This window comes from Aotus nancymaae, unplaced genomic scaffold (genome assembly GCF_030222135.1).
Source record: "Aotus nancymaae isolate 86718 unplaced genomic scaffold, 86718_ANA_hifiasm-v0.15.2.pri h1tg000012l, whole genome shotgun sequence".
NCBI lineage: Eukaryota > Metazoa > Chordata > Mammalia > Primates > Aotidae > Aotus > Aotus nancymaae.
In genome coordinates, this window is record NW_026988423.1 from 11537712 (window position 1) to 11562311 (window position 24600).

Genomic DNA, 24600 nt, shown 5'->3' on the forward strand with positions numbered 1-24600 from the left:
AAAGTGAAAAAGAGAGGAAGCCCCAGCCCAAACAGTAAAATACTATTGTCATTTATCTTATAAGAGTTAGAAAGAAATAAAGCAAAGAGGGCAGGAGGGAGGGAGGGAGGGAGGGAGGAGGGAGAAGGAAGGAAGCAAGGAGGGAGGGAGGGAGGGAGGGAGGGAAGGAAGGAAGGAAGGAAAATTAAAAAGGAGGAGCTAACCATGCTAACAAATTTTAAAGCCTACTTAATTTACTGCACATAAAACCTATATATGCAACCCGTTTGTTTTACATTCATTAAGCCTTTTATTCAGGAACACCAAACTCTGTTGATTCAAGTTATAGCCACACTTGATATTTGGACTCTTGCAATGGTTTCTCACTAGCAGAGAGACTATACTAATGTTTAATTAGATAATACAGCAAATATTGTTTGAATACATAATACCAAATTTTCCCAGTAGTGGGGAGACATCTATGATGTGACAAGTTCTTTTTGTCTCTTTAAATATTCACTCTAATTAGCATATTTATTAAATCTATTGTTTGTTTTAGCAAAGTTTTGACATGCTGAATTTCATGGCATTCTGTCATTTTTATGACATTCTATTAAATAGGAATACTGTGTTTAAAAATCTATAATCATTTATCCTTACCATCTATTTTCAGCTTTATTCTTAGGTTAACAGGATTTGATGACAGAATTTTAATGTAAGCAAAGTTTGATTTTTCTGTCTCTTTTCATCTTCTCTACTGGTATCCATTCCTTTCTCTGAGTTGCATTCCAGCTGAATCCAACTAAATATTTCATAAATGCTCATAAAATGAGACTTCTCCTATAGTCAAGTAATAATTTGCATTTTAGTAGGAGAATTCTTTTAGACAGAATAAAAGTGTTTTTAAGGATCAAAAGAAAAAGCAACAAGCACCTATTATTTCAGGTCACTGAGTTATAAAACAAATAAAAGAAATCAACGTTATGAATGCCTAGTGACACACTTGAAACGAATTTTAAAAGAAAATAATAATTTGGGCTGCCATCCATTAATTTTACACAAGAACAAAAATTAAAGAATTTTTCTAAAAATCCCCCTGTATTACTTTAGATAATTATACAGTTCTCTAGTTGATCTAGACCTTCTTGGCTAGAGTTGGAGCCACTATAAGACATAATTTATTTTTTTTGAGAATACTTTCTAGTCAAAGAACAAAAAAGCAATTTATCTGAGAGTCCGAGCCAAGGTTAAGTTTTGGTTTCAATGTGGTAATTTTTACCAATAAAATTCAGAAGGAGGGTTTCACATTGTTGATAAATCGACCAAGTGGTTTCATATTTTGTTTCATTTTATAAAAATTTTTAACTTAAAAGGCTAAAAAAGGAGATGGCCTTTCAAATGGTTAGATACATACATATTGATCCAGATCCCCCAAGCCTCAGCAGAAAGTCATGTTCATTTGCTATCCTTTAAAGAGTGATATTGACCATGAAGAAATACTTCCTGGGAGGCAATAAAAGTACAATGGTTCTAGGAATTGAGGTTTCATTGGGTATGGAAATGCATAGTTTCTTGTTAGTCGGAGGTGATGTAGCAATATTCATATTTGTTGTTCAAATGATTTGAACATGAATTGCTTTTGACTTAGATTTTATTCCAACAAGTTTACTATGCATTGTTCTATATTCTAATGTGAACAAGACAGAAATACAGTATTATTTGACTCTTATCCTTAATTCTTATATTATTTCAAAAAAATGTAGTATTTTAAGTAAAATAATATTGCCAAATTTGCAAACCCTGGCTCAATGCCACGATTTGTAAGTCTGTCATATTTATGACTTTTTTTCCTGTAACAAATGGAAGATATAAAGTAAAAATCAGTGAAACGTATTTCACAATTAGGTGTTATCATCAGAGGACAAAACGCGAAGGAACCTAGGAACAAAATTAATTTTATTTCTCATTGCTGGAGAACTTCATACATCCAGAAAACTTTCAAAAGTCTCTGACATTCTAAGTTTTGGATATGAGTAAGTTGACTCTTTCAGGACAATAAATCTTTGTCCTAAATTCTTTTTCTAGCTGATAATTTTGTATAAAAATTGTTTGGATTTGTTCCCTGCTTTTAAAGTTTCTGTTCTAAGCGAACTCTGCACTAATTAACCAGTTACATGTAAGTGAAAAATCTTTTTGATGATTAAAGTAGTACCTAACCACTTTTAAGTTTAGAAGACTAGAATCTTCATGTCTCTTACACAATACCATTAAATGCTATGGGGTGATTCTCTGTCCAGCTCAAATACTCTAGCACATTCTCTAAGGGATAGATGGACATCTTCCTGCTCTAAAGTTGCACCTGTTTTGCTAGCAGCCAAACCCAGCTTGAGAGTGTGTGAAGAATATGGCACAGAGCACAGCCTCCAAAAGAAGTTTACAAATTTCAGGAAACAAAATAAATATTTCCTATTATTTGTGATTAAATTTTTCAACTAAAGGAATATGACATTTCTTTAATGTCAGAACAACAACAGTTTTTTTTTTTTAATGGTGCATGAGATAAAAGCATATTCTTCTCACTGAATGCTAGCTCAGCCAGGCATGTTATAAAAGGAAAAATAATTGTTTTAATATCACTTGCATACTGTTAGTCTGTTTTTCTGTGCTAATTTTAGGAGGCTTTTCTGTGGCATATGGCAGAGCTGGTATTTGGCCTTCTTTGCTCCTTCAATCCAGATGTTCTGACACTTTCATTTACCTTCATCATTGTAACCAAGGCTAGTTCTCTCTGCCACCTTCAGAAAGTATCTATTTGTAGCTCTGTAAGCTTCTATCCCAGCTTCGCTGAGATGTGCAGCTGCCAAGAGGTTGGCACTACCTCAGGAAAACTAAAAATGGCTTGTGAAGGGTTTCTCTTTTTTTGTCTTTCTCTTTTCTTTTTAAACGTGAGTGACCAGTAGTCAAATAAATCATTTGGCTTTTAAGCCAAAGGTGTTCGCTATAGAAATTGCCTCTTCTTTAAGAGTCTCTACATTATCCTGAAGAAAAAATTAACTCTCTTTGCATCATCTCATCTAAAGCTCCTGCCCACCTCACTCACTCCATTTGTCCCTTTGTCCTGAGTCTGATGTGTAAATGCCAGGCAGCAAAATGCAATGAATTGTCTTCAGAAAGTGAGGTGGTATAAAGAAACCATTTTGCACATTCCTGATTTTATTCCAGTAATTACTTTCCTGTTAGACATAGGCTTAATGTCATTTAATAGAGTACAGTGAAAATATGTTAAGTAGAATTCCTTCTTTATCTGCAAATAGTGAAAAGTCCACAGAGGAAGACTGAATATACAGGGATTTCTTCACTTCAAAAATATGTATCAAAAGAATCAAAAACAAACTTATTACTCCGACTTGCCATTTAGTTTTTCTTTTCTGCTTTCAAATAATAAGCAACAGTACTTAAGTCAAATATTAAGAAACTTTGGGAGGCCGAGGCGGGTGGATCACGAGGTCAAGAGATCGAGACCATCCTGGTCAACATGGTGAAACCCCGTCTCTACTAATACAAAAAAATTAGCTGGGCATGGTGGCGTGTGCCTGTAATCCCAGCTACTCAGGAGGCTGAGGCAGGAGAATTGCCTGAACCCAGGAGGCGGAGGTTGCGGTGAGCCGAGATAGCGCCATTGCACTCCAGCCTGGGTAACAAGAGCGAAACTCCGTCTCAAAAAAAAAAAAAAAAAAAAAGAATGATCTGATCAGCAACTAGATGAATTAACTGAAAGAATAAATTCAGTGTAATTTAATAGATTCAAATTAAATGTTTTCCATTATTTATTAAGCTCAAAAGCATTCTTACTAAGGATTTAAGGATCCAGTGATATTCAAGAGGATAATTGTCATAACCTCAGTGAATCAACAATCCTGTTTGCTCTTGATAGGGAATTTTTCCATACTGTGGGAAGGAAGATGCTAAATTAACTTTTGCTATGAGTAATAGGAAGGTAAAGACAAAATGCTACCAGACACACCCACCATTCAAATGTGTTTGTATTGATGTTTAGAGGAGAATTTACCTTGCTAGGCAATAATAGGAGCTGTCATCTTATGTAAATGCTAAGGAATGCTTATGTGCTAAATAACAATCTGATGTTTAGATATTGTTCAGTGTAAACATAAATTTACCAGTTGATTTTAGCTGTAATGCTCATACATTATTCCAAATGATGGAGAAGTAAATTTAACTACTAAAGAACTGGTTAGCAGTGACTATGCCACATTCTATTAAAATTGTATTTTAAGAAGACTAAAAATATGATTTTTTCATTTCAAAATCTGAAAGCTTTAATGTTTGTCAATATTACTGAATAATCATTTTCAGACATTTATTAATTGTACTACAGGCAACTTTCAGCCAGTCATGTTCTGAAGTCAAAATACTATCCTACTTACCAAACATTTGCATAGCTATCATTGAAAACAGTGATAATGAGCTCTTTTATCTTTATTCTTTCATCTTCCAAGACCTTATCAAACCAACATTTGAATTAGTTAATCTGCCTGAGACTCATCTGTATTTTTGCAAACCCTACTTTCTCAATCCCCTCTTCCAACCTATGCTTTACTTCCACTCATTTAGCCATCCTTAACTTCTTCTTTACTATTACATACTACAAAGATCCAAAAATTAGGCAACATTACAAACAATACAGAAATCTCTTTGACAGGGATAGAAATCATATTTTGATAGCCATTTTTTAAATTATGCACCAGAAATAATCCGATATATATTAATCACTTTACAGCATGTTTGCAAGTGAGTAACTTCTAAGATAGATTACGCATGTCATTTGCTCAGATATTTTTAATATGAGTTATCACTTGCTGCTCATTTTGCTATAGAATAATGAATATCTTTAAAAAGTCCACACCAGCTATATTATTGCTTGTATAAAACATGTGTCTGTTTTCACAAAGGTTCTATGAAATGCAAAGAAGTGCAAGCTTCATATGGCATCATCACCATGGCTTAAATTATTGCTTGAAAGGTCGTTATAATGTATTGCTTGGAAATCACTTTCAGATAATGTACAATTCAATATGAAAAGTACATAGTGAGACTCAGTATTAAGTTGGTGTCTTTTCATAACATAAAAATCGAAGTATTCAGAAGTAAGGCTGTCTCTTTGACATTTGCTTCTGTGTCCCAAAGGTCATAGTTTTTACCTCGGTGGTGAGGATTAGCAAATGTAATATACTGCACAGCTCTGGCAGTAACTAAGAAAATGGTGCTGTATCTAGTATGCCTAATAGCCCTATAGTGAGCAATATTCATCCCTCATGCTTATCAGCGTTGATATCTGTCTCTAAGTTTGAAGATTTATGCTCAGAAAGAAAACCACAAATTGGAAATCAAAGCTAAAATTAAAATTTGTGAAACAAATAATGGTATGAGGCCTAGAGTATTTAACTTTTCAAAATAACTACAAATGAAATAACATTACTATTCCAATCAACTTGTATTTACTCCTAGTAATTGGGATTATTTGAATACTTTTCAATGATTCCCAAGTCTGGCGGTATATTAGCATTACTTAGAGTGATTTACTAAACACAGGTTCCTAGGCCCTACCTGAGACCTACTGAATCCCACTCTCTGAAGGCAAAGCCTAGTCATTTGTATTCCTAAAATTCCCTACAGAATTCTTATGAAGCCAGCCAGATACTTCAAAGCAGATCAGCTGAACCACTGAACTAGGTCATTTCTTAATAAGGATGGAATGACAATGAGGTGCTTAACTGAAACCCTGATCTGGTTATAACAAATTAGAAATAAAGACACAAACTTCTCTGCATTCCTAAGTCCTTCCAGAGAAAGTTATTTCTTTCAATGATGTATCATCTACTTTCCATAAACACACACATACACAAACTGAAAATGTTAATCACATTATAAAACGATTTTAGAATATGAGATTAGCTGTGATACTTCCTATGCTATAAATGTATCAATGACTTATTTTAATTAAAGGAAAGAAAGAACAAAGGAAGGAAGAAAACAAAGGCTAGAAGAACAGTAGTATGTAGGTTTCAATTATTTGGATCAAGTGTGAGGAAGGAATTTTGCACACTATCTATCTCAATATAGTCTGACAAGATTGTGTTATTCTGTATATTATATCAGTGTCTGCTCTTCATTCACCACCATGAGGATCTTGAAATTGAGTCCATAGCTGGGGTCAACTTACCCATTTAACAATAATTTTTTTTCAATTACATGAACACAATTTATGTGTATGTTAAACCAGCTGGTTGTGGCTTAGGAATATTCATATCAAGAGCTGTCCATAAATCGTTTAGAAATATGTTAAACTTTAATGATTCAGTCTCATATATATCATGATTTTTGGGCTATATCAAACTATGCTTATAGAAGCCTCTGAAATGACATAATTTTTAGTTGAACATGTATATAATCTAATAGTAGGAATAAGCTATAGATATGGGGCTTGGTTCTTGGACTTGAGTTTTGAGATACTGTTGACTGAAAGGCTTCTGGTACCACCCAAAGCCTATACAGAGTCATGTATAATTAATTTCAAAGGAACATCCAGTGAAGTTGCATGAAGTGCTTTGAGTCAGACTGTTTTGAAGAAAGAGCAGAGGGAGAAGCTGCAGATATAATCTATGCCCCAGCACATCTGGTTCATTACTACACTGCAGAAGTAATTGTTACTCAGGTCTGACTTTGTGTGGTCCTTCCTAGCTGCAGGAATGAGGTACCAGCAACTCTTTGTAGCCATTCTGGGTTCAGAAGTGAAGAGAGCATGCTGTTTGCTGGGGCCAGGCTTGAGGGGGTGAGACGGTTTCTGGTGACAGAACAGAGTAAGAAAGGGTCTAGAATGGGCTAAGTCATTCTCAAAGTGTCAAGACAGAAACCTGTGTTTACAAGTTTTACTTTTTGCCTTAATCATCCACATCACCTGCCCCCAGAAATTCAGGAACCCAAGGAGACTTGAAAAATATATTTAATGATGGTCATAATTTTGAGCTCCTTCTTGATGCCTCATAACTTCACATATGCAGTTTCATTCAGCAGCAATATGATTCTGTGTAAAACACAGAGCCTAGTGAGGTTTTCAGAATTCTCCATGGCTTTGCCTTTTGTATCTATCAATTTAAATTTGCTTTATTGCTGGAACTCTTTGGAGGCATTTGGAAAGTTGAAAGTCTTGCTCCCCTTGTGAATGAGATTTTAAGTTGTTATTGCCCTCTTTTGCTTTGTTTTTCTAGGAGAGATATGCACATTCACACTAAATGCTGTGTCCTGACACCACTGTCACTGGACAAGAGGAAGGTGTGCAAGACTATGAGAAATAGCATTTGAAGCGCTGAACCTGTGGACCCACTCTCAAGTCTCAGGTATCAAAGTCGGTCTCAGAGTCCCAGACCAAAGCTCACTTAATTCCACACAAAATCAGATGTTAAAAGGAAGATCTGAAATTATTTGAAATGTAGAATAAGAGATGAATATAGAGGCAGTTGGTAGGCAGTTGGGTCCCATTTTAGCTGGAAGCTGTCTTATTCCCCTTCTCTACATTATATAGACAAGAGATCCAACTACTGTGTTTCTGAGGTATATTCTTATTTTTATTATGGCCAATGTTACCTAATTGTTAAGGTCCACAAAGAAGATACAGGTGTGTACATTCTGAGTACATATTGGGGGATTCTCATTTTGTTAGATAACTGATTTATTTGCAAATGATGACATTATCTCCATCAAAATAATCCTGATGCCAGTGTGATGCTTTGGTACTAATGGCTAGTTATAAGGTGCCTTCTTTAAAATAGCAGCTTAAAAGAATATTAAAATACAACAGCTATAGGTGCCAAATTATATTTTAAAGTATCTCTTGTAGAGTGGGTTAAAGCCATTTCCCCAATTTAATATCATTTGGTTTCTAAGGGAACATCACATAAATTCTTTTTATCTGCCATACTAAAATGCATGCTGTTGGTAATAGTTTGTAAGTAAGTGAGAATATAGATATAAGTCAAATGAAATAACACATGCCACCACATTGTTACAATCACAATTCGTAAGAGAAGAGATGTAGATGGCATTGTTTAGGACAAATAAAAATATAATTCTTCTCCAGCTTGAAGTTTGAATGAACAGACATTTTATATAGTACCTCACAATATATAGCAACATTGTAACTACAATAATCAACTCTAATAGATTATCAAAATGATAACAGTTTGGACCATTATCTCAGACTATAGCTTTGAAAATGCACTTAGATTATAATGTGTGAAAGATGTAGTTGACATCCTGTCGGGGGTAGATAAGAAATCTCTGGCATGTTCTTCATCGTGACATATGTCCAATGTAAATGGATACTTCTCTAGGTAAAATCATATGAACTAATGTAGAGTTTGTGATTCTCCAGGCCTATCACTAGTAATGAAGTGGATTTCCAATGATGCTTTTCAAATATGCTTCCCGTAGATACTCTTAAGTATAGAGAGAATAACTATGTGTTTAGAGTAGTTGCTTAGACAAATCTTTACAAAAAGCAAGAGAAATAGATTGGATATTCCAGGAAGTCCCTTTAAGCCTAATGATTACAAAATACGTTGTTTATCAGCAACATGTTTATCGATTTAATATGCCATACTAAGTTCTAAGTTACTGAAGACAATAGGCGTAAATGACATCAGTGAGCTTGTTCTCTCCCATGCTTCAGTGCTACAAGGAGCCCATTAACATTGCTAAGGCATTTTCTAATATCAGCATGAGGACTGATGTGCTCCCAGCCTGCTCTCTGTCCATACTGGCTGTGAACTTCCCCATTGTCCAGAGACAGACGCTCACAGAAAAGGGGGATCGGGCAAAGATTTAGAGCTCAAGGTCTATTTCCTGTCTTCTCCACATAAAGAGTATTACACGCATGTCCTTGTAAACCCCCAGGGCAAGAAAATAACTCAAATCATAACAGGGATCATGATTATAACAAATATTTGCATATCTAGAAATGCCTTATAGCCACACACATAGAAAATTTAAAAAATTAAATAAGCCTCATAGACTACATTGGAAACTAGTAAATATACTCCTTAACTGAGTTGAGTTATAACCAAACCATAATGCAGCCAAAATCCCTGAACAGAAAAGAAATATATTGCATTCAAGTAGACATAAGCTATCAATGAGTAAGAAAATGACCTCTCCAAGGTTTCAAGGAAACAAACAAATGCTTCCAGCTTCTTAACCTCAATAGAAACTTAGATTTCATATCTGATCCAAAACAGAAAAACTCTGGACACATGGTGCTCCTAATTTTAGTGTGAGTCAGTAATAACATTTTCATGCAGTATTGATTAATGGAAACAGGTCTTCATTTGAGCAGGACATGCAATGGAATCCTACCTGTAACTATAATGATTCCTAGTTCTGAAGATTATACCTACTTCAGTGTTCATGAAGCCGATTCACTGAATTTAAAAGCCATATCAATCAAACTGCAGAACATTCTTTAAAACCTCAAAGCCATAAAATACAGAGGTTTCCTTGCTTTGTGTCGTACAAGAAGAAACAACATTCTTGGCAAAATGTCCTGACACTTCTTTGTCACTAATGCCAGTATCCAGGAATTTGCTCTCGAGAATAGCAGTCAGCTCTTAGGAGGCATCAATTGGGGAAGGGGAAGGGGGTAACTAACATGTCATTTAGTTGAATGCTGTTTATTTCAATGCAGTTTAGTGTTGCGAAAGCTACTATATTTGTAAGTGCTAAGTTGAAAAGGGTCCAATGTAGCAAAGCATTTCATTTTAACTGATGTTTGTTAGAAGGTGGCAAAAAGACCTTTCTTTAATCTTGGTTACAGATATATCTGGTATTAGGAAATTCCATTTCCTCTGGATTCCATGCTACATTAATTAAATCTAAAAGATAAGATAATATTTACTAAGCAGACATATAATTCTTTCTCAATATCTGAAATCCTTGGTTATAGGTATTCTCAGCCCAAGCACTAATTTCTCTAAGCGAAAATATATGAGATTACTAGGTTAGCATTATCTAATATATTAACGATACAGAAGCAGATTCTGAAAATCTAATCATGTTGTGTGAAATGTAGTTATCTAGAAGAGATATGTATAAAAATAGGTAATATCCCTAAAATATTTTGCCGAGTTACAATTCTTCCAGTTGAGAAGTTTACCACACTGCCATGATACATGTATGAAATGTCTGTTCAGAAAAAGAAAATTAGAAAATATTCCTCACTCACCAGTTTACTAAATGTAGGAATATATAATCAAAACTGGCTCTTAAAAGTGGTACAAATATGTAGGGAAAGATACTTGTATGCATGATAAACAAGAAAACATGGAATCTATTTATTGATTAGTTGTGAAAGGGGGCCCACACTTGTAATTAAAATATATGAATATATATGACCAAAAACACTTATATGAATGGACACATCTTATTTCCCTCATCCTCCGGCTTTTTATTGACAGCGGTCACCTCCACCTTTTAGTAGGATTATTGCCTGACATAATACAGAAATTTGTGGGTTGTTCTCAGCAAAGCAATGAAAGAGACACAATCTCTTTCCACTCTCCTGTGGTGACCCATGTTCTGGGCTTGTGCTTTTTGGAGGAGTCTTTGATCTGCAGCAGGTCTCAGAGGCTTGTCTCCCGGAGAAACATGGTGCCGATGTTGTAGGAAACCTTTTTTATTCTCGACGAAGAAAGAGAAGGCTTTGGTGGCTTTGGACCAGTCCTTACCTCCAGGAAATAGCAGATCCCAGGAATTTCCTTTGGAAAGTTGTCTGGAAGCTCTTCACGAGACCGCGGAATGAATGTGAAACTTTCTTCCCGTTTTAATAATCTAAGAAGAAAATACAGAGCACATGAATCAAGGAGGCCAGGGAAATGTAAATACATGGAAAGAAATTTTAAAGGCTCAGGAAGCCTATCTCTGACTGCTCAAGGTAACACCTCTATTTCTTTGTATAGATGTGGCCTTCATAGGATTCCAACTGCTAGGAAATGTTATAACCTAGAAAAGATCCCTTCATGTAATAGTAATTAAAAAGAAAACACCAAAGCTGGGTATGTTACTACCTGAAAATATTTGTTCAAGATTGATTTCTTTCTAAACAGCATTCCTTGAAAATTCTTGTTCAAATATGATCGTTTTCCCTAAACAAAGGGCCAAGAAAACTGTATAATACAAGTTTTATTTCAAGCACGCAGGATTGACCTTGTCTGTTTTTAAAACCTGCCCAAATGCTAGTGCACTCCTTTTACATTTGGTAAACCATAAGCTTTAAATGTGCATTCTGTATGTAGAAAACATTAATCAAGTATTTAACTTTGTAGGACATTTCATGACTCCCAATGTCTCTGATATCTGCTTGCTGATTTCTAGCCAAGCATGCTATCCAAATGCACTAGCATTATTGGTTAAACAGCTTGATTCTTCTCTTCCAGTCACATTTACAGAATCTTTTTCAGGACACTGACATTGGAATAAATTTATTCTTTAAACTTGTCCAGTTCCATGAAAGGTTCAGTTTGATACTTATTTCTGTAAGTGTGGCCCAACAATTCTACAGTTTGTTATAGAATATTTCCTATTTCCCAACAAGAGCCTCCTAGACAATTATGTGAATATAAAAAGTAGAGCACTCCTAAAAAGCTCACAGTTTTGTCAACAGATACAGAAACAGAGAATACAAGAAGTAAAAAAAAAATCAATACACGAACAAAACATAGAATAATATAAAAGTATAAAACAGAATAGGCTAGATGCCATTCAGAAAAGTAGACACAAAAATTGCAGAAGTATAGAAGAAAAAAAGTATTTGCAGTGGGAGGACCACAAAGCCTTCATGGACTAGATGTTATTTAAAGTCATGTACAGTTTCAACAAGTGGATACAGAAAACAATGTAATCAAAGGGTTAGAAACAAGGAAACTGTAAAGTTTCTAACCATATAATAGGATTATCCAGTGAGGTAAGAATAAGGATTAAGGCGGGGAAAGTAGGTTAGGAAAAAGTTTTAAAGCCCTAAACTAAGTGTTTAGACTTTATTTGGAAAGCACCTTGGAGCCAAACTCATTATCTTTTTCTTAAAAGCAACTCATTCTCCTAAAACAGGTTAATGTTAGCAGTAGATCCAAGTTACGCTGTGTAGGAGACAGGTCCTGGCAAAAGAAAATGAGCACAAGAAGAATAAAGGATGTATGAACATATAAAAGAACACGGCACAATCAATTATGATAATCTCTACACTAAGGGGAAGAAGAAAACATTACTCCTTCTCGAATGCTATTAACGGATAGAAAATACTACCTAAAATAACAGCTGGTAGTACTAGTAAGTTATAATATGAACAGTCTATATTTACTTTTAAAAATAAGAGCTACAGTATTTTGATTGCTAAAGGATATAACGGCGGTTCTAATTGATCATTGCTTTAAAAAACACATGATTATATTCATTTGGTATATAAAAAATGAGGCTCTTTCTAAGATTTCAAAATTCTTTCAAAAGCTTCACCTGATTTTATTCATATAATATAGTTGTATGCAAAAGTTAAAAGTACATATTATGCATCCAACAAAGGTCTAATATCCAGCATCTATAAGAAACATAAATTTACAAGGAAAAAAACCCCACATTAAACAGTGGACAAAGGACATGAACAGACACTTCTCAAAAGACCTACATGAAGCCAACAAGCATATGAAAAAAAGCTCAACATCACTGATGATCATTAGAGAAATGCAAATCAAAACCACAATGAGATACCATTTAACACCAGTCAGAATGGCTATTATTAAAAAGTCAAAAGCCAGGCACGTTGGCTCAAGCCTGTAATCCCAGCACTTTGGGAGTCTGAGGTGGGTGGATCACCAGGTCAGGAGTTCGAGACCAGCCTGGCCAACATGGTGAAACCCATCTTCTCTAAAAATACAAAAAAATTAGCCTGGTGTGTTGGCGCATGCCTATAATCCCAGCTACTTAGGAGGCTGAGGCAGGAGAATCTCTTGAATTCAGGAGGTGCAGGTTGCAGTGAGCTGAGATCATGTCACTGCACTCCAGCCTGGGTAACAGAGTGAGACACCGTCTCAGAAACAAAAAAAAAAAAGTCAAAAAATAACTGACACTGGCGAGGTTTTAGAGAAAAAGGAACATATGTACATAGTTGGTGAGAGTATAAATTGGTTCAGCCATTGTGGAATACAGTGTGGAGACTCCTCAAAGACCTACAGACAGAAATACCATTAATCCAGCAATCCCATTATTTGGAATATACCCAAAGGAATATAAATCATTCCATTATATAGACACATGCACGTGTATGTTCATTGCAGCACTATTCACAATAGCAAAGACCTAAATGTCCATCAGTGGTAAACTGGATAAAGAAATGTGGTATATACACGCCATGGAATACTATGCATCCATGAAAAAATAATTATCATTAGCAAACCAATGCAGTAACAGAAAACCAAATACTGCATGTTCTCATTTATAAAAGTCAGAGCTAAATGATGAGACCACATGGACACATAGAGGAGAACAACACACACTGGGGACTTTTGGAGGCTGGACAGTGGAGGAAGGGAGGAGGGAGAGGTTCAGAAAAAAAACTAATGGGCAGTAGTGTTAATACCTAGGTGATAAAATAATCTATATAACAAATCCCCATGACACTTATATACCAATATAATAACCTTGCACTTGTACCACTGAACTTAAAAAAAACTGCAAACTCTGCTTTTCTTTTTTTTTTTTTCTCTCCATTTGCTTGGTAAATCTTCCTCTATTCCTTTATTTTGAACCTATATGTGTCTTTGCACATAAGATGGGTCTCCTAAATACAGCACACCAATGGGTCTTAACTCTTTATCCAATTTGCCAGTCTGTGTCTTTTGATTGGGGTGTTTAGCCCATTTACATTTAAGGTTAATATTGTTATGTGTGAATTTGATCCTGCCATTTTGATGCTAGCTGGTTGTTTTGCCCATTAGTTGATGCAGTTTTTTCATAGTGTCCATGGCCTTTACAATTTGGTATGCTTTTGCAGTGGCTGGTACTGGTTGTTTCTTTCCATGTTTAGTGCCTCCTTCAGGAGCTCTTGTAAGGCAGGCCTGGTGCTGACAACATCTCTCAGCAGTTGGTTGTCCATAAAGGATTTTCTTTCTCCTTCGTTTATGAAGCTTAGGTTGGCTGGATATGAAATTCTGGCTTGAAAATTCTTTTCTTTAAGGAAGTTGAATATTGGCCCTCCCTCTCTTTTGGCTTGTAGCATTTCTGCCGAGAGATCCACTGTGAGTCTGATGGGCTTCCGTTTGTGGGTAACCTGACTTTTCTCTCTGGCTGCACTTAGCATTTTTTACTTCATTTCAACCCTGGTGAATTTGACCATCATGTGTCTTGGGGTTGCTCTTCTTGAGGAATATCTTTATGGTGTTATTTGTATTTCCTGGATTTGAATGTTGGTCTGCTTTGCTAGGTTGGGGAAGTTCTCCTGGATAATATACTGAAGAGTGTTTTTCACCTTGGTTTCATTCTCCCCGTCACTTTCAGGTACAACAATCAAATGTCGATTGGGCCTTTTCAAATAATCCCATATTTCTTGGAGGCTTTGTTCATTTCTTTTCACTCTTTTTTTCTCTAATCTTGCCTTCTTGCTTTATTTCATTGAGTTGATCTTCAGTCTCTGATATCCTTTCTTCTGCTTGATCGATATGGCTATTGAAACTTGTATATGCGTCATGGAGTTCTAGTGCTGTGTTTTTCAGTTCCATCAGGTCATTTATGTTCTACTCTGTGCTGGTTATTCTACTTAGGATTTCATCTAACCTTTTCCTAATCTCTGATAAAACAGACTTTAAAACAACAAAGATCAAAAGAAACAAAGAAGGGCATTACATAATGGTAAAGGGATCAATACAACAAGAAGAGCTAACTATCCTAAATAGATACGCACCCCAATACAGGAGCACCCAGATACATAATGCGAGTTCTTAATGACCTACAAAGAGACTTGGACTCCCACACAATAATAGAGACTTTAACACCCCACTGTCAATATTAGACAGATCAATGAGACAGAAAATTAACAAGGATATCCAGGACTTGAACTCAGATCCAGACCAAGTGGACCTAATAGACACCTGCAGAACTCTTCATCCCAAATCCACAGAATATACATTCTTCTCAACACCACATGAAATTTATTCTAAAATTGACCACATAATTGGAAGTAAAACACTCCTAGCAAATGCAAAAGGATGGAAATCATAACCGTCTCTCAGACCACAGTGCAATCAGATTAGAACTCAGGATTAAGAAACTCACTCAAAACCACACAACTACATGGAAACTGAACAACCTGCTCCTGAATGACTACTGGATAAATAATGACTACTGTAGAAATAAAGATGTTCTTTGAAACCAATGAGAATGAAGACACAACGTACCAGAATCTCTGGGACACATTTAAAGCAGTGTCTAGAGGGAAATTTTTATAGCACTAAATGCCCACAAGAGAAACATGGAAAGATCTAAAACTGACCCTGTAATGTCACAATTAAAAGAACTAGAGGAGCAAGATGAAACAAATTCAAAAGCTAGCAGAAGACAAGATCACAGCAGAACTGAAGGAGACAGACACACAAAAAAATCAGTGAATACAGGAGCTGGTTTTTTGAAAAGATCAACAAAATAGACCACTAGCCAGACTAATGAAGAAAAGAGAGATTTAAATAGATGAAATAAAATTTGCTAAAGGTGATTTCACTACTGATCCCACATAAATACAAACTACCATCAGAGAATACTACAAACACCTCCATGCAAATAAACCAGTAAATCTAGAAGAAATTATAAATTTCTGAACACTTAAAGCCTCCTAAGTCTAAACCAGGAAAAGGTCAAATCCCTGAATAGAACAATAACAAGGTCTGAAATTGAGGCAGCAATGAATAGCCTACAAACCAAAAAAATTCCAGGACCAGACAGTTCACAGATGAATTCTACCAGAGGTACAAAAGGAGCTGGTAACATTCCTTCTGAAACTATTCCAAACAATACAAAAAAAGGGAATCCTCTCTAACTCATTTTATGAGACCAACATCATCCTGATACCAAAACCTGGCAGAGACACAACTAAAAAAGAAAATTTCAGGCCAATATCCCTGATGAACATTGGTGAGCAAATCTTCAGTAAAATACTGGCAAAGCAAATCCAACATCACATCAAAAAGCTTATCCGTCATGATCAAGTTGGCTTCATCTCTGAAATGCAAGACTGGTTTAACATACACAAATCTATAAATACAATCCATCAGTAAACAAAACCAAAAACGAAAACACATGATTATTTCAATAGATGCAGAGAAGGCCTTCGACACAATTCAACAGCCCTTTATGCTAAAAACTCTCAACAAACTAGGTATCAATGGAACATATCTCAAAATAATAAAAGCTATTTATGACAAAACCACAGGCAATATCATACTGAATGGGCAAAAGCTGGAAGCATTCCCTTTGAAAACTGGCACAAGATAAGGATGCCCTTTCTTACTACTATTCAACATAGTATTGGAAGTTCTGGCCAGGGCAGTCAGGCAAGAAAAAGAAATAAAGGGTATTCAATTAGGAAAAGAGGAAGTCAAATTGTCTCTATTTGCAGAAAACATGATTGTATGTTTAGAAGACCCCATCATCTCAGTCCAAAATCTTAAGTTGATAAGCAACTTCAGCAGTCTCAGGATACAAAATCAATGTGCAAAAACCACAAGCATTCCTATACACCAGTAATAAAGAGCCAAATAATGAGTTAACTCCCATTCACAATTGCTACAAATAGAATAAAATACCTAGGAATACAACTAACAAGGGATGTGAAGGACCTCTTCAAGGAGAACTACAAACCACTGCTCAAGGAAATAAGAGAGGACACAAACAGATGGGAAAACATTCCATGCTCATTGTTAGGAAGAAAGAATATTGTAAAAACTGCCATACTGCCCAAAGTTATCTACAGATTTGATGCTATCCCCATCAAGCTACTATTGACTTTCTTCACAGAATTGAAACAAACCACTTTAAACTTCATATGGAACCAAAAGAGAGCCCACATGGCCAAGACAATCCTCAGCAAAAACTAAAACAAACAAAAACAAAGCTGGAGGCATCACACTACCTGACTTCAAACTATACTAAAAGGCTACAGAGTAATCAAAACAGCATGGTACTGGTACCAAAACAGAGATATAGACCAATGGAACAGAACAGAGGCCTCAGAAATAATGCCACACATCTACAACCATCTGATGTTTGACAAACCTGACAAAAACAAGCAATGGGGAAAGGATCTGTACTTAATAAATGGTATCAGGAAAACTGGCTAGCCATATGCAGAAAGCTGAAACTGGATCCATTCTTTACACCTTACACAAAAATTAACTTCAGATGGATTAAAGATTTAAACATAAGACCTAACACCCTAAAAACCCTAAAAGAAAACCTAGGCAATACCATTCAGGACATAGTCATAGGCAATGACTTCATGACTAAAACACCAAAAGCAATGGCAACAAAAGCCAAAATAGACAAATGGGATCTAATTAAACTAAAGAGTTTCTAAACAGCAAAAGAAACTATCATTAGAGTGAACCAGCAACCAACACAATAAGAAAAAATTTTTTCAATCTACCCATCTGACAAAGGGCTAATATCCAGAATCTACAACAAACTTAAATGTACAAGAGAAAAACAACCCCATCAAAAAGTGGGTGAAGGATATGAACAGACACTTTTCAAAAGAAGACATAAATGAGGCCAACAAACATGAAAAAAGCTCATCATCATTGGTCATTGGAGAAATGCAAATCAAAACCACATTGAGATTCTATCTCACACCAGTTAGAATGGCGATCATTAAAAAATCAGACAACAGATGATGGAGAGGATGTGGAGAAATAGAAATGCTGTTGCACTGTTGGTGGGAGTGTAAATTAGTTCAACCATTGTGGAAGACAGTGTGGCAATTCCTCAAGGATCTAGAAATAGAAATTCCATTTGACCCAGCAATCCCATTACTGGATATATACCCAAAGGATTATCAATCATTCTATTATAAAGACATATGCATTCACAATAGCAAAGACTTGGAACCAACGCAAATGATAGATTGGATAAAGAAAATGTGGCATATACACACCATGGAATACTATGTAGCCATAAAAGAGGATGAGTTCATGTCCTTTGCAGGGATGAATCAATCTGGAAACTATCATTCTCAGCAAACTGACACAAGAACAGAAAACCAAATACCACATGTTCTCACTCATAAGCGTGCTGAACAACGAGAACACAAGGACACAGAGAGGGGAACATCACAAATCGGGGCCTGTGGTGGGGTGGAGTCTAGGGGAGGGATAGCAGGGGGTCGGGGGACAGGGGAAGGATAGCATTAGGAGAACTATCTAATGTCGGTGACGGGGTGATGGATGCAGCAAACCACCATGGCACATTTATACTATGTAACAAACCTGCATGTTCTGCACATGTACCCCAAACTTAAAGTATAAAAAAAAATTTGAAAAAGAAAAATGCTTATCTCCACCAAATTTATAGAGGGTGACACTGAGTTCAGAATAAGTTAGACTTATTTGCTCAAGGAAATAGGAAGACACTAATGACAATGGAATTGGAATCTAGGTCTGTAAGCATAGTCAAGTTTAGCCCAGCAATAAATAACAAGACTACGTAAGATAGCTGTCCATCACAAAACAATTAAACTGAGATGAAATTAATGACAATAAGAATAGAAGTCATCAGTACTGTTTGCTTTCTTTTCATTTTCACAAATGTCAGTTTTTTCATTATCAATATATAATCAGTCACTTCAGAAATAAAATGTAAAAAGCCTTAAACAGTAGTTTAATTCAGCAGTAAATTCCAGAACTGTTTTACTGAGCTCAAATAGAACAGTCATCAATGTGTACTATGTGGGTGTCAATCATTGATGTCAATCAAACAACAAACTTTTTTTTTTTTTTTAGTGGTTATGACATGCTAAATAGTCCTCTGAATGGAGGCAAATAAGTGGGGATTCACAGAAAAAGTTAATATAATTAAAAAGATAAGAAATGCTCATAGAAACAAATTAGCAATACACAACAGTATATGATACAACATTCGATACAATCCGAAGGAAGAAATTCTATAGGAGAAAGGGAGGGGTGATGACTATGAATTTAAGTACGAAAGTTAAGAACCACATATTGCTATAGTTCAGTCTTTCCAAAAAGTTTCCTTAAAGCCCGTAATCAACAATTAGGACTCCACATGAGCTACTTTCCCTCCTCCCTGTCTTTTAAGTCCTCAATTGTATCTTTTACAGTTTGTTTGTCTTACCAAGATCTTTATGTTTTGCTATATTGAGATTTTCAGTGCAAAAGAAATTGGGGTTCCATCTATGAAAGTACTCGTAAATGACTGAAAGAAGTTGGTACTGGCTGCTTCAGATGTCAGAACTTTTAAATAATTAACTGTATGTTGGCTGGGAGGAAACTCTTCACAATGACTTGATCTTGACATTTTAAATAAATCTCACGTACTTTGCTAGAAATCACAGAGACAACAGCTTTTATGAAATTGTATTTTATTTTCCAAGTAAACATTTTGGTATCCATAAACTAAATACAGTTTTAGATTTCAGTAATAAAAATGAGAGCACATAGGATAAACTGATTCAAGCTTCTATGATATCCAGTATTTATTACAGCAGACTTAGTAGATAAGAACACTGAAGTGCAATATTCAGTTGACTCCCAATAGGACAATCTCAATGACTTACTGGGGGGTTTGTGGAGGAGGTCAGGGAATCATTTCACACAGCATTGCTGGTGATGATATGAGTCATGGTGCTGAGTAAACAATCAAATGTATACAAGGATTAGGAATTATTTAGAACCTGATCATCCCAGAGCCTCAGATCCTCTCTGAAATGTTTTATTAAGTCCAAGTTGGCTCTAAAGCTCTCAATTTATTTCTTTAGCACCTCAGGGCTGATATGGAAGCTTAGATTCTATATAAATCTAAATTAATCCCCAGCTGTAATCCCCAACTGGTTGTTATACACTCTGGGAGTTTTGGCAACATGCTTAATAAGCATTTGGAAATCACACAAATCCTAGTTTACCTGCCTGTCACCCTATCGCTGCTCAACAGTTTTTTCTAGAAATTGATTTTCAAAATTACAACCCACTGCTGCTTTGATCAATGGATGGCTCCTAATCACGTGCAGGAAGCTTGTTTCATGGAGGTCCATAGAGCTTCTCCATCACAGCTTCAGAAATGAAGCTGGTCTCTGACTCTCTCACCTCTTGTTTGCATGCCCATTTCCCCCAATTTTCACTAAGCTCCGTGCTTTGTCCTATATCTTACCTTGGGAAAGGGTCTGACACTTATTCAAATTGAAGTACAAATGATCTAAATGTTGTTTAAATTTTAACACAAGACTCAGTTTTTAAAAAGAGTCAGTGAGTTCAGCAGTCAACCAGTCAACAGGTTAAGGTTAAGTGCCTTCTATGAGCTAGGGCTGAACCAATACTTTCCTACCTCTGATCATAATATGTATGGGACAGGATAACACTGAGAGGGAAACGAGAGAATTTTGAGTTTTGCTGTAAGTGTCTTTCCATAAAGGGATTATTTGCTGAGTTGACCCCATGGACAGAATAAACCATGCTGAAATGAATAAACCATGCTGAAATGAATAAACCATGCTGAAATGAATACATCCAGTTTCAGCCTCTAACAGTGGTGGACTAGTATATATAGCCCTCTGACACCTGCAGGGTTAAAATCATTGTGTGAAATTGGAAAAATTTTTGTTTCTTTCAAGAACTGGAAAGATCTGTATGATGTACAGGGCTGTAAGAGAGTGACATTCACAGAGTGACATTCTCAATGCTGTCTACCAGAGGGTAATCACTAATTTGTCTACTCACTACCCAGCTACTGCTCACCAAGGGATACTTTAAGGGGAAGGCAAAAGACAGTAAAATATGCATCTTGCAGAGGGCTATAAAAGATGTGAGGACAGTGACCTTTTTTTTTTTTTTTTTTTTGCTCTACCAAAATATTGGAAGATAGAAATGAGAATAATCAGGGCAGGGGAGACAGGTTTGTTTGCAAGTTCTTTATTGGCCAGGCTGAGATGTTCTGAGGACAGATTAAGGTTTTTTCTCTACAAATTGAAGACTTAGTTTCTGAATGTTGAAGAATCTATGTTTTTATTTTGTTTTTGTTTTTGTTTTTTTATCTATCTCAGTCTTTATGAGATTTAATACATGCAATGTGAGTTGATATATGTAATAATCTTTGGCACACTTTTTTTTTTTTTGGCTGCATAAGAAAGAAAGAGAGAAAGAAAAAAAAGAATGAAGGAGAGGAAGAAAAAGGAAGAGAAAGAGGGAGAGAGAATGGGAGTATTGCTTTATTGCCCAGGCTAGAATGCAGTCTAGAAATGAGTATTGGAAACCTCTTTTATGCCAATAATTATGCTTAACGATGGAGACAGGAAGGAATAAGGGAAGAAAATAACAAACAAGCAGCCAACCAATATTTCATTTAAACCTATGAAATGCTATGCAATTACTGAGGAGTGATTTACTTCCAATTATATAGTCACTTTTGGAATAGGTGTGATGTGGTACTGATAAGAATGTATGTTTTGCGTATTTGAAGTGGAGAGTTCTATAAATGTTTATTAAGTTTACTTGTTCCGGGTCTGAGTTCAAGTCCTGGATGTCCTTGTTAATTTTCTGTCTCGTTGATCAGTCTAATATTGACAATGTGATGTTACAGTCTCCCACTATTATTGTGTGGAAATCTAAGTCTCTATAAGTCATTAAGAACTTGTCTTATGCATCTGGGTGCTCCTGTATTGGGTGCGTGTATATTTAGAATTGTTAGCTCTTCTTGTTGCATTGATCCTTTTACCATTATGTAATGTCCTTCTTTGTCTCTTTTGATCTTTGTTGCTTTAAAGTCTATTTTATCAGAGGCGAGAATTGCAAATCCTGCTTTTTATTTATTTTTGCTCCTGTTTGGTTGGTAAATCTTCCTCCATCCCTTTGAGTCTTTGTGTATCGTTGCATGTGAGATGGGTCTGGATGCGGCATACCGATGGGTTTTGGCTTTTTATCCAATTTGAATAATAATATATATGAGTTTAATACTGCTATTTGATGCTAGCTGGCTGTTTTGCCCATTAGTTGGTGTAAATTTTTCATTGTATTGATGCTCTTTACTTTTTGATATATTTTTGGAAAGGCTGATACTGGTTGTTCCTTTATATGTGTAGTGCTTCTTTCAGAAGCTCTTGTAAAGCAGGCCTGGTGGTGGTGAAATCTCTAAGTACTTGCTTGTTCACAAAAGATTTTATTTTTCCTTCGCTTGTAAAGCTTAGTTTGGCTGGATATGAAATTCTGGGTTAAAAGTTATTTTCTTTAAGGATGTTGAATATTGGCCCCCACTCTTTTCTGGCTTGTAGGGTTTCTGCTGAGAGATCTGCTGTAAGTCTGATAGGCTTCCCTTTGTGGGTAACCTGACCTTTCTCTCTGGCTGCCCTTAATATTTTCTCCTTCATTTCAACCCTAATGAATCTGACGATTATGTGCCTTGGGCTTGGTCTTCTTGAGGAATATCTTTGTGGTGTTCTCTGTATTACCTGGAGTTGAATATTACCCTGCCTTGCCAGGTTGGGAAAGTTTTCCTGAATGATATCCTGAAGAGTATTTTCCAACTTGGATTCATTCTTTTTGTCACATTCAGGTACACCTATCAAACGTAGATTAGGTCTTTTCACATAGTCCCATATTTCTTGGAGACTTTGCTCATTCCTTTTTATCCTTTTTTCTCTAATTTTGTCTTCTCATTTCATTAAGTTGGTCTTCGACCTCTGATATCCTTTCTTCTGCTTGATCAATTCGACTCTTTAAACTTGTGCATACTTCGTGAAGTTCCCATGTTGTGTTTTTCAGCTCCATTAATTCACTTATATTCCTCTCTAAATTGTCTATTCTTGTTAGCATTTCGTCAAACCTTTTTTCAAGGTTCTTAGTTTCTTTGCATTGGGTTAGAACAAGTTCTTTTAATTCACAGAAGTTTCTTATCATCCACCTCTTGAAACCTACTTCTGTTATTGGAACACACTCGTTCTCCATCAGGCCTTGTTCCGTTGCTGATGAGGAACTGTGATCCCCTGTAGAGGGAGAGGCATTCTGATTTTGAGTATTCTCTGCCTTTTTAGGCTGGTTTCTTCCCTTTATTATATATTTATCCATCTGTCATCTTTGTAATTACTGACTTTCTAATTAGGTCACTGAGTGGACGTCCATCTTGTTGATTCCCAGCACCGAAATCTGAGCAATCCACTGCACTGGCCAAAACAACGGTGTTAAGATTGATGGTGCTTTTCTGCCCATGAATCTCTGGTCTGGCTCCCTTCTTGAGTCCCTCCTTCAATCAGCTGAATAGGTGACTCTGCCTTCCCAGAGCTCCAAACAACATCGGCCAAAAGGGGATCCAGTCCCGCTCACTCTGCACCAAAAACTGCCACGCCAAGGCACCAGTAAAATCGCCGCACTGGCCACAAGAGTCGCCCTGGCGACCCGTGGGGCTCCTCCACTGGGAATCTCTTGGTCTGTGAGCAACAAAAATTCGTCTGAAAGTGTGGCATCCTCTCGTTCTCTGCACTTTCACTGGAAGCTACAATCCCAAGCTGCTAGTGATCAGCCATCTTGGATCTTTTTTTTTTTTTTGGGAGACAGTTATTAACTTTTGTTTTATTTACATATGCATGCTTTCATTTATGCTTTTATGGGTTCATCCTAAAAAATCTTGTGGGTCAGTAACAGGATGGTGGAGTATGTTTCATTTTTTTCTGTAGTTATTTAAACACATGAGCTCTCACCTCCTACCATCGTACCCCACCCTCCCTAATGAAGAGTCTTTAATGTGACCTGGAGATACTTTTAAAAATTCTGTCCTAGGCAAGTAAAATCTCAATCTCTAGAGGATGAAGCCCAAACATGGGTATTTTGGGAAACCTACTCAGCTGATTCGAATCAGGGTTGAGATTGACTTTGTAGCCTAAGATCAGGCTGTGAATCAGGCCTCAGGAGCCATGGGTCTGACTTCAGCTCCACCTACAGCACCTGTCACCCCAGCTCAGAGGACAGTGACCTTTTAAGGACTTTAAATGACAATCCTAAGCAGAAAGAACAAAGCTGGAGGCATAACATTACCTGACTTCAAACTATACTGCAAAGATACAATAATCAAAACAGCATGGTACTGGTACCAAAACAGAGATATAGACCAATGGAACAGAACAGAGACCTCAGAAATAATGCCCCGCCTACAACCATCTAATCTTTGACAAACCTGACAAAAACAAGCAATGGGGAAAGGATTCCCTATTTAATAAATGGTGTTGGGAAAACTGGCTAGCCATATGCGGAAAGCTAAACTGGATCCCTTACTTACATCTTATACAAAAATTCACTTCAG

The 24600-nt window shown here is 36.3% G+C and overlaps 1 protein-coding gene across 1 annotated transcript in view; it reads right to left on the reverse strand.

The window, feature by feature from the left end:
- Positions 1-2626: 2626 nt before the first annotated feature.
- GUCY1A2 (guanylate cyclase 1 soluble subunit alpha 2) overlaps positions 2627-24600 on the reverse strand; it is a 324412-nt gene continuing 302438 nt past the window's right edge. Inside the window, exon 8 of the mRNA XM_012474492.3 lies at positions 2627-10878. Coding sequence (XP_012329915.1) covers positions 10671-10878 — 208 coding nt within the window. The 3' untranslated portion in view covers positions 2627-10670. The remainder of the gene's footprint in view (positions 10879-24600) is intronic.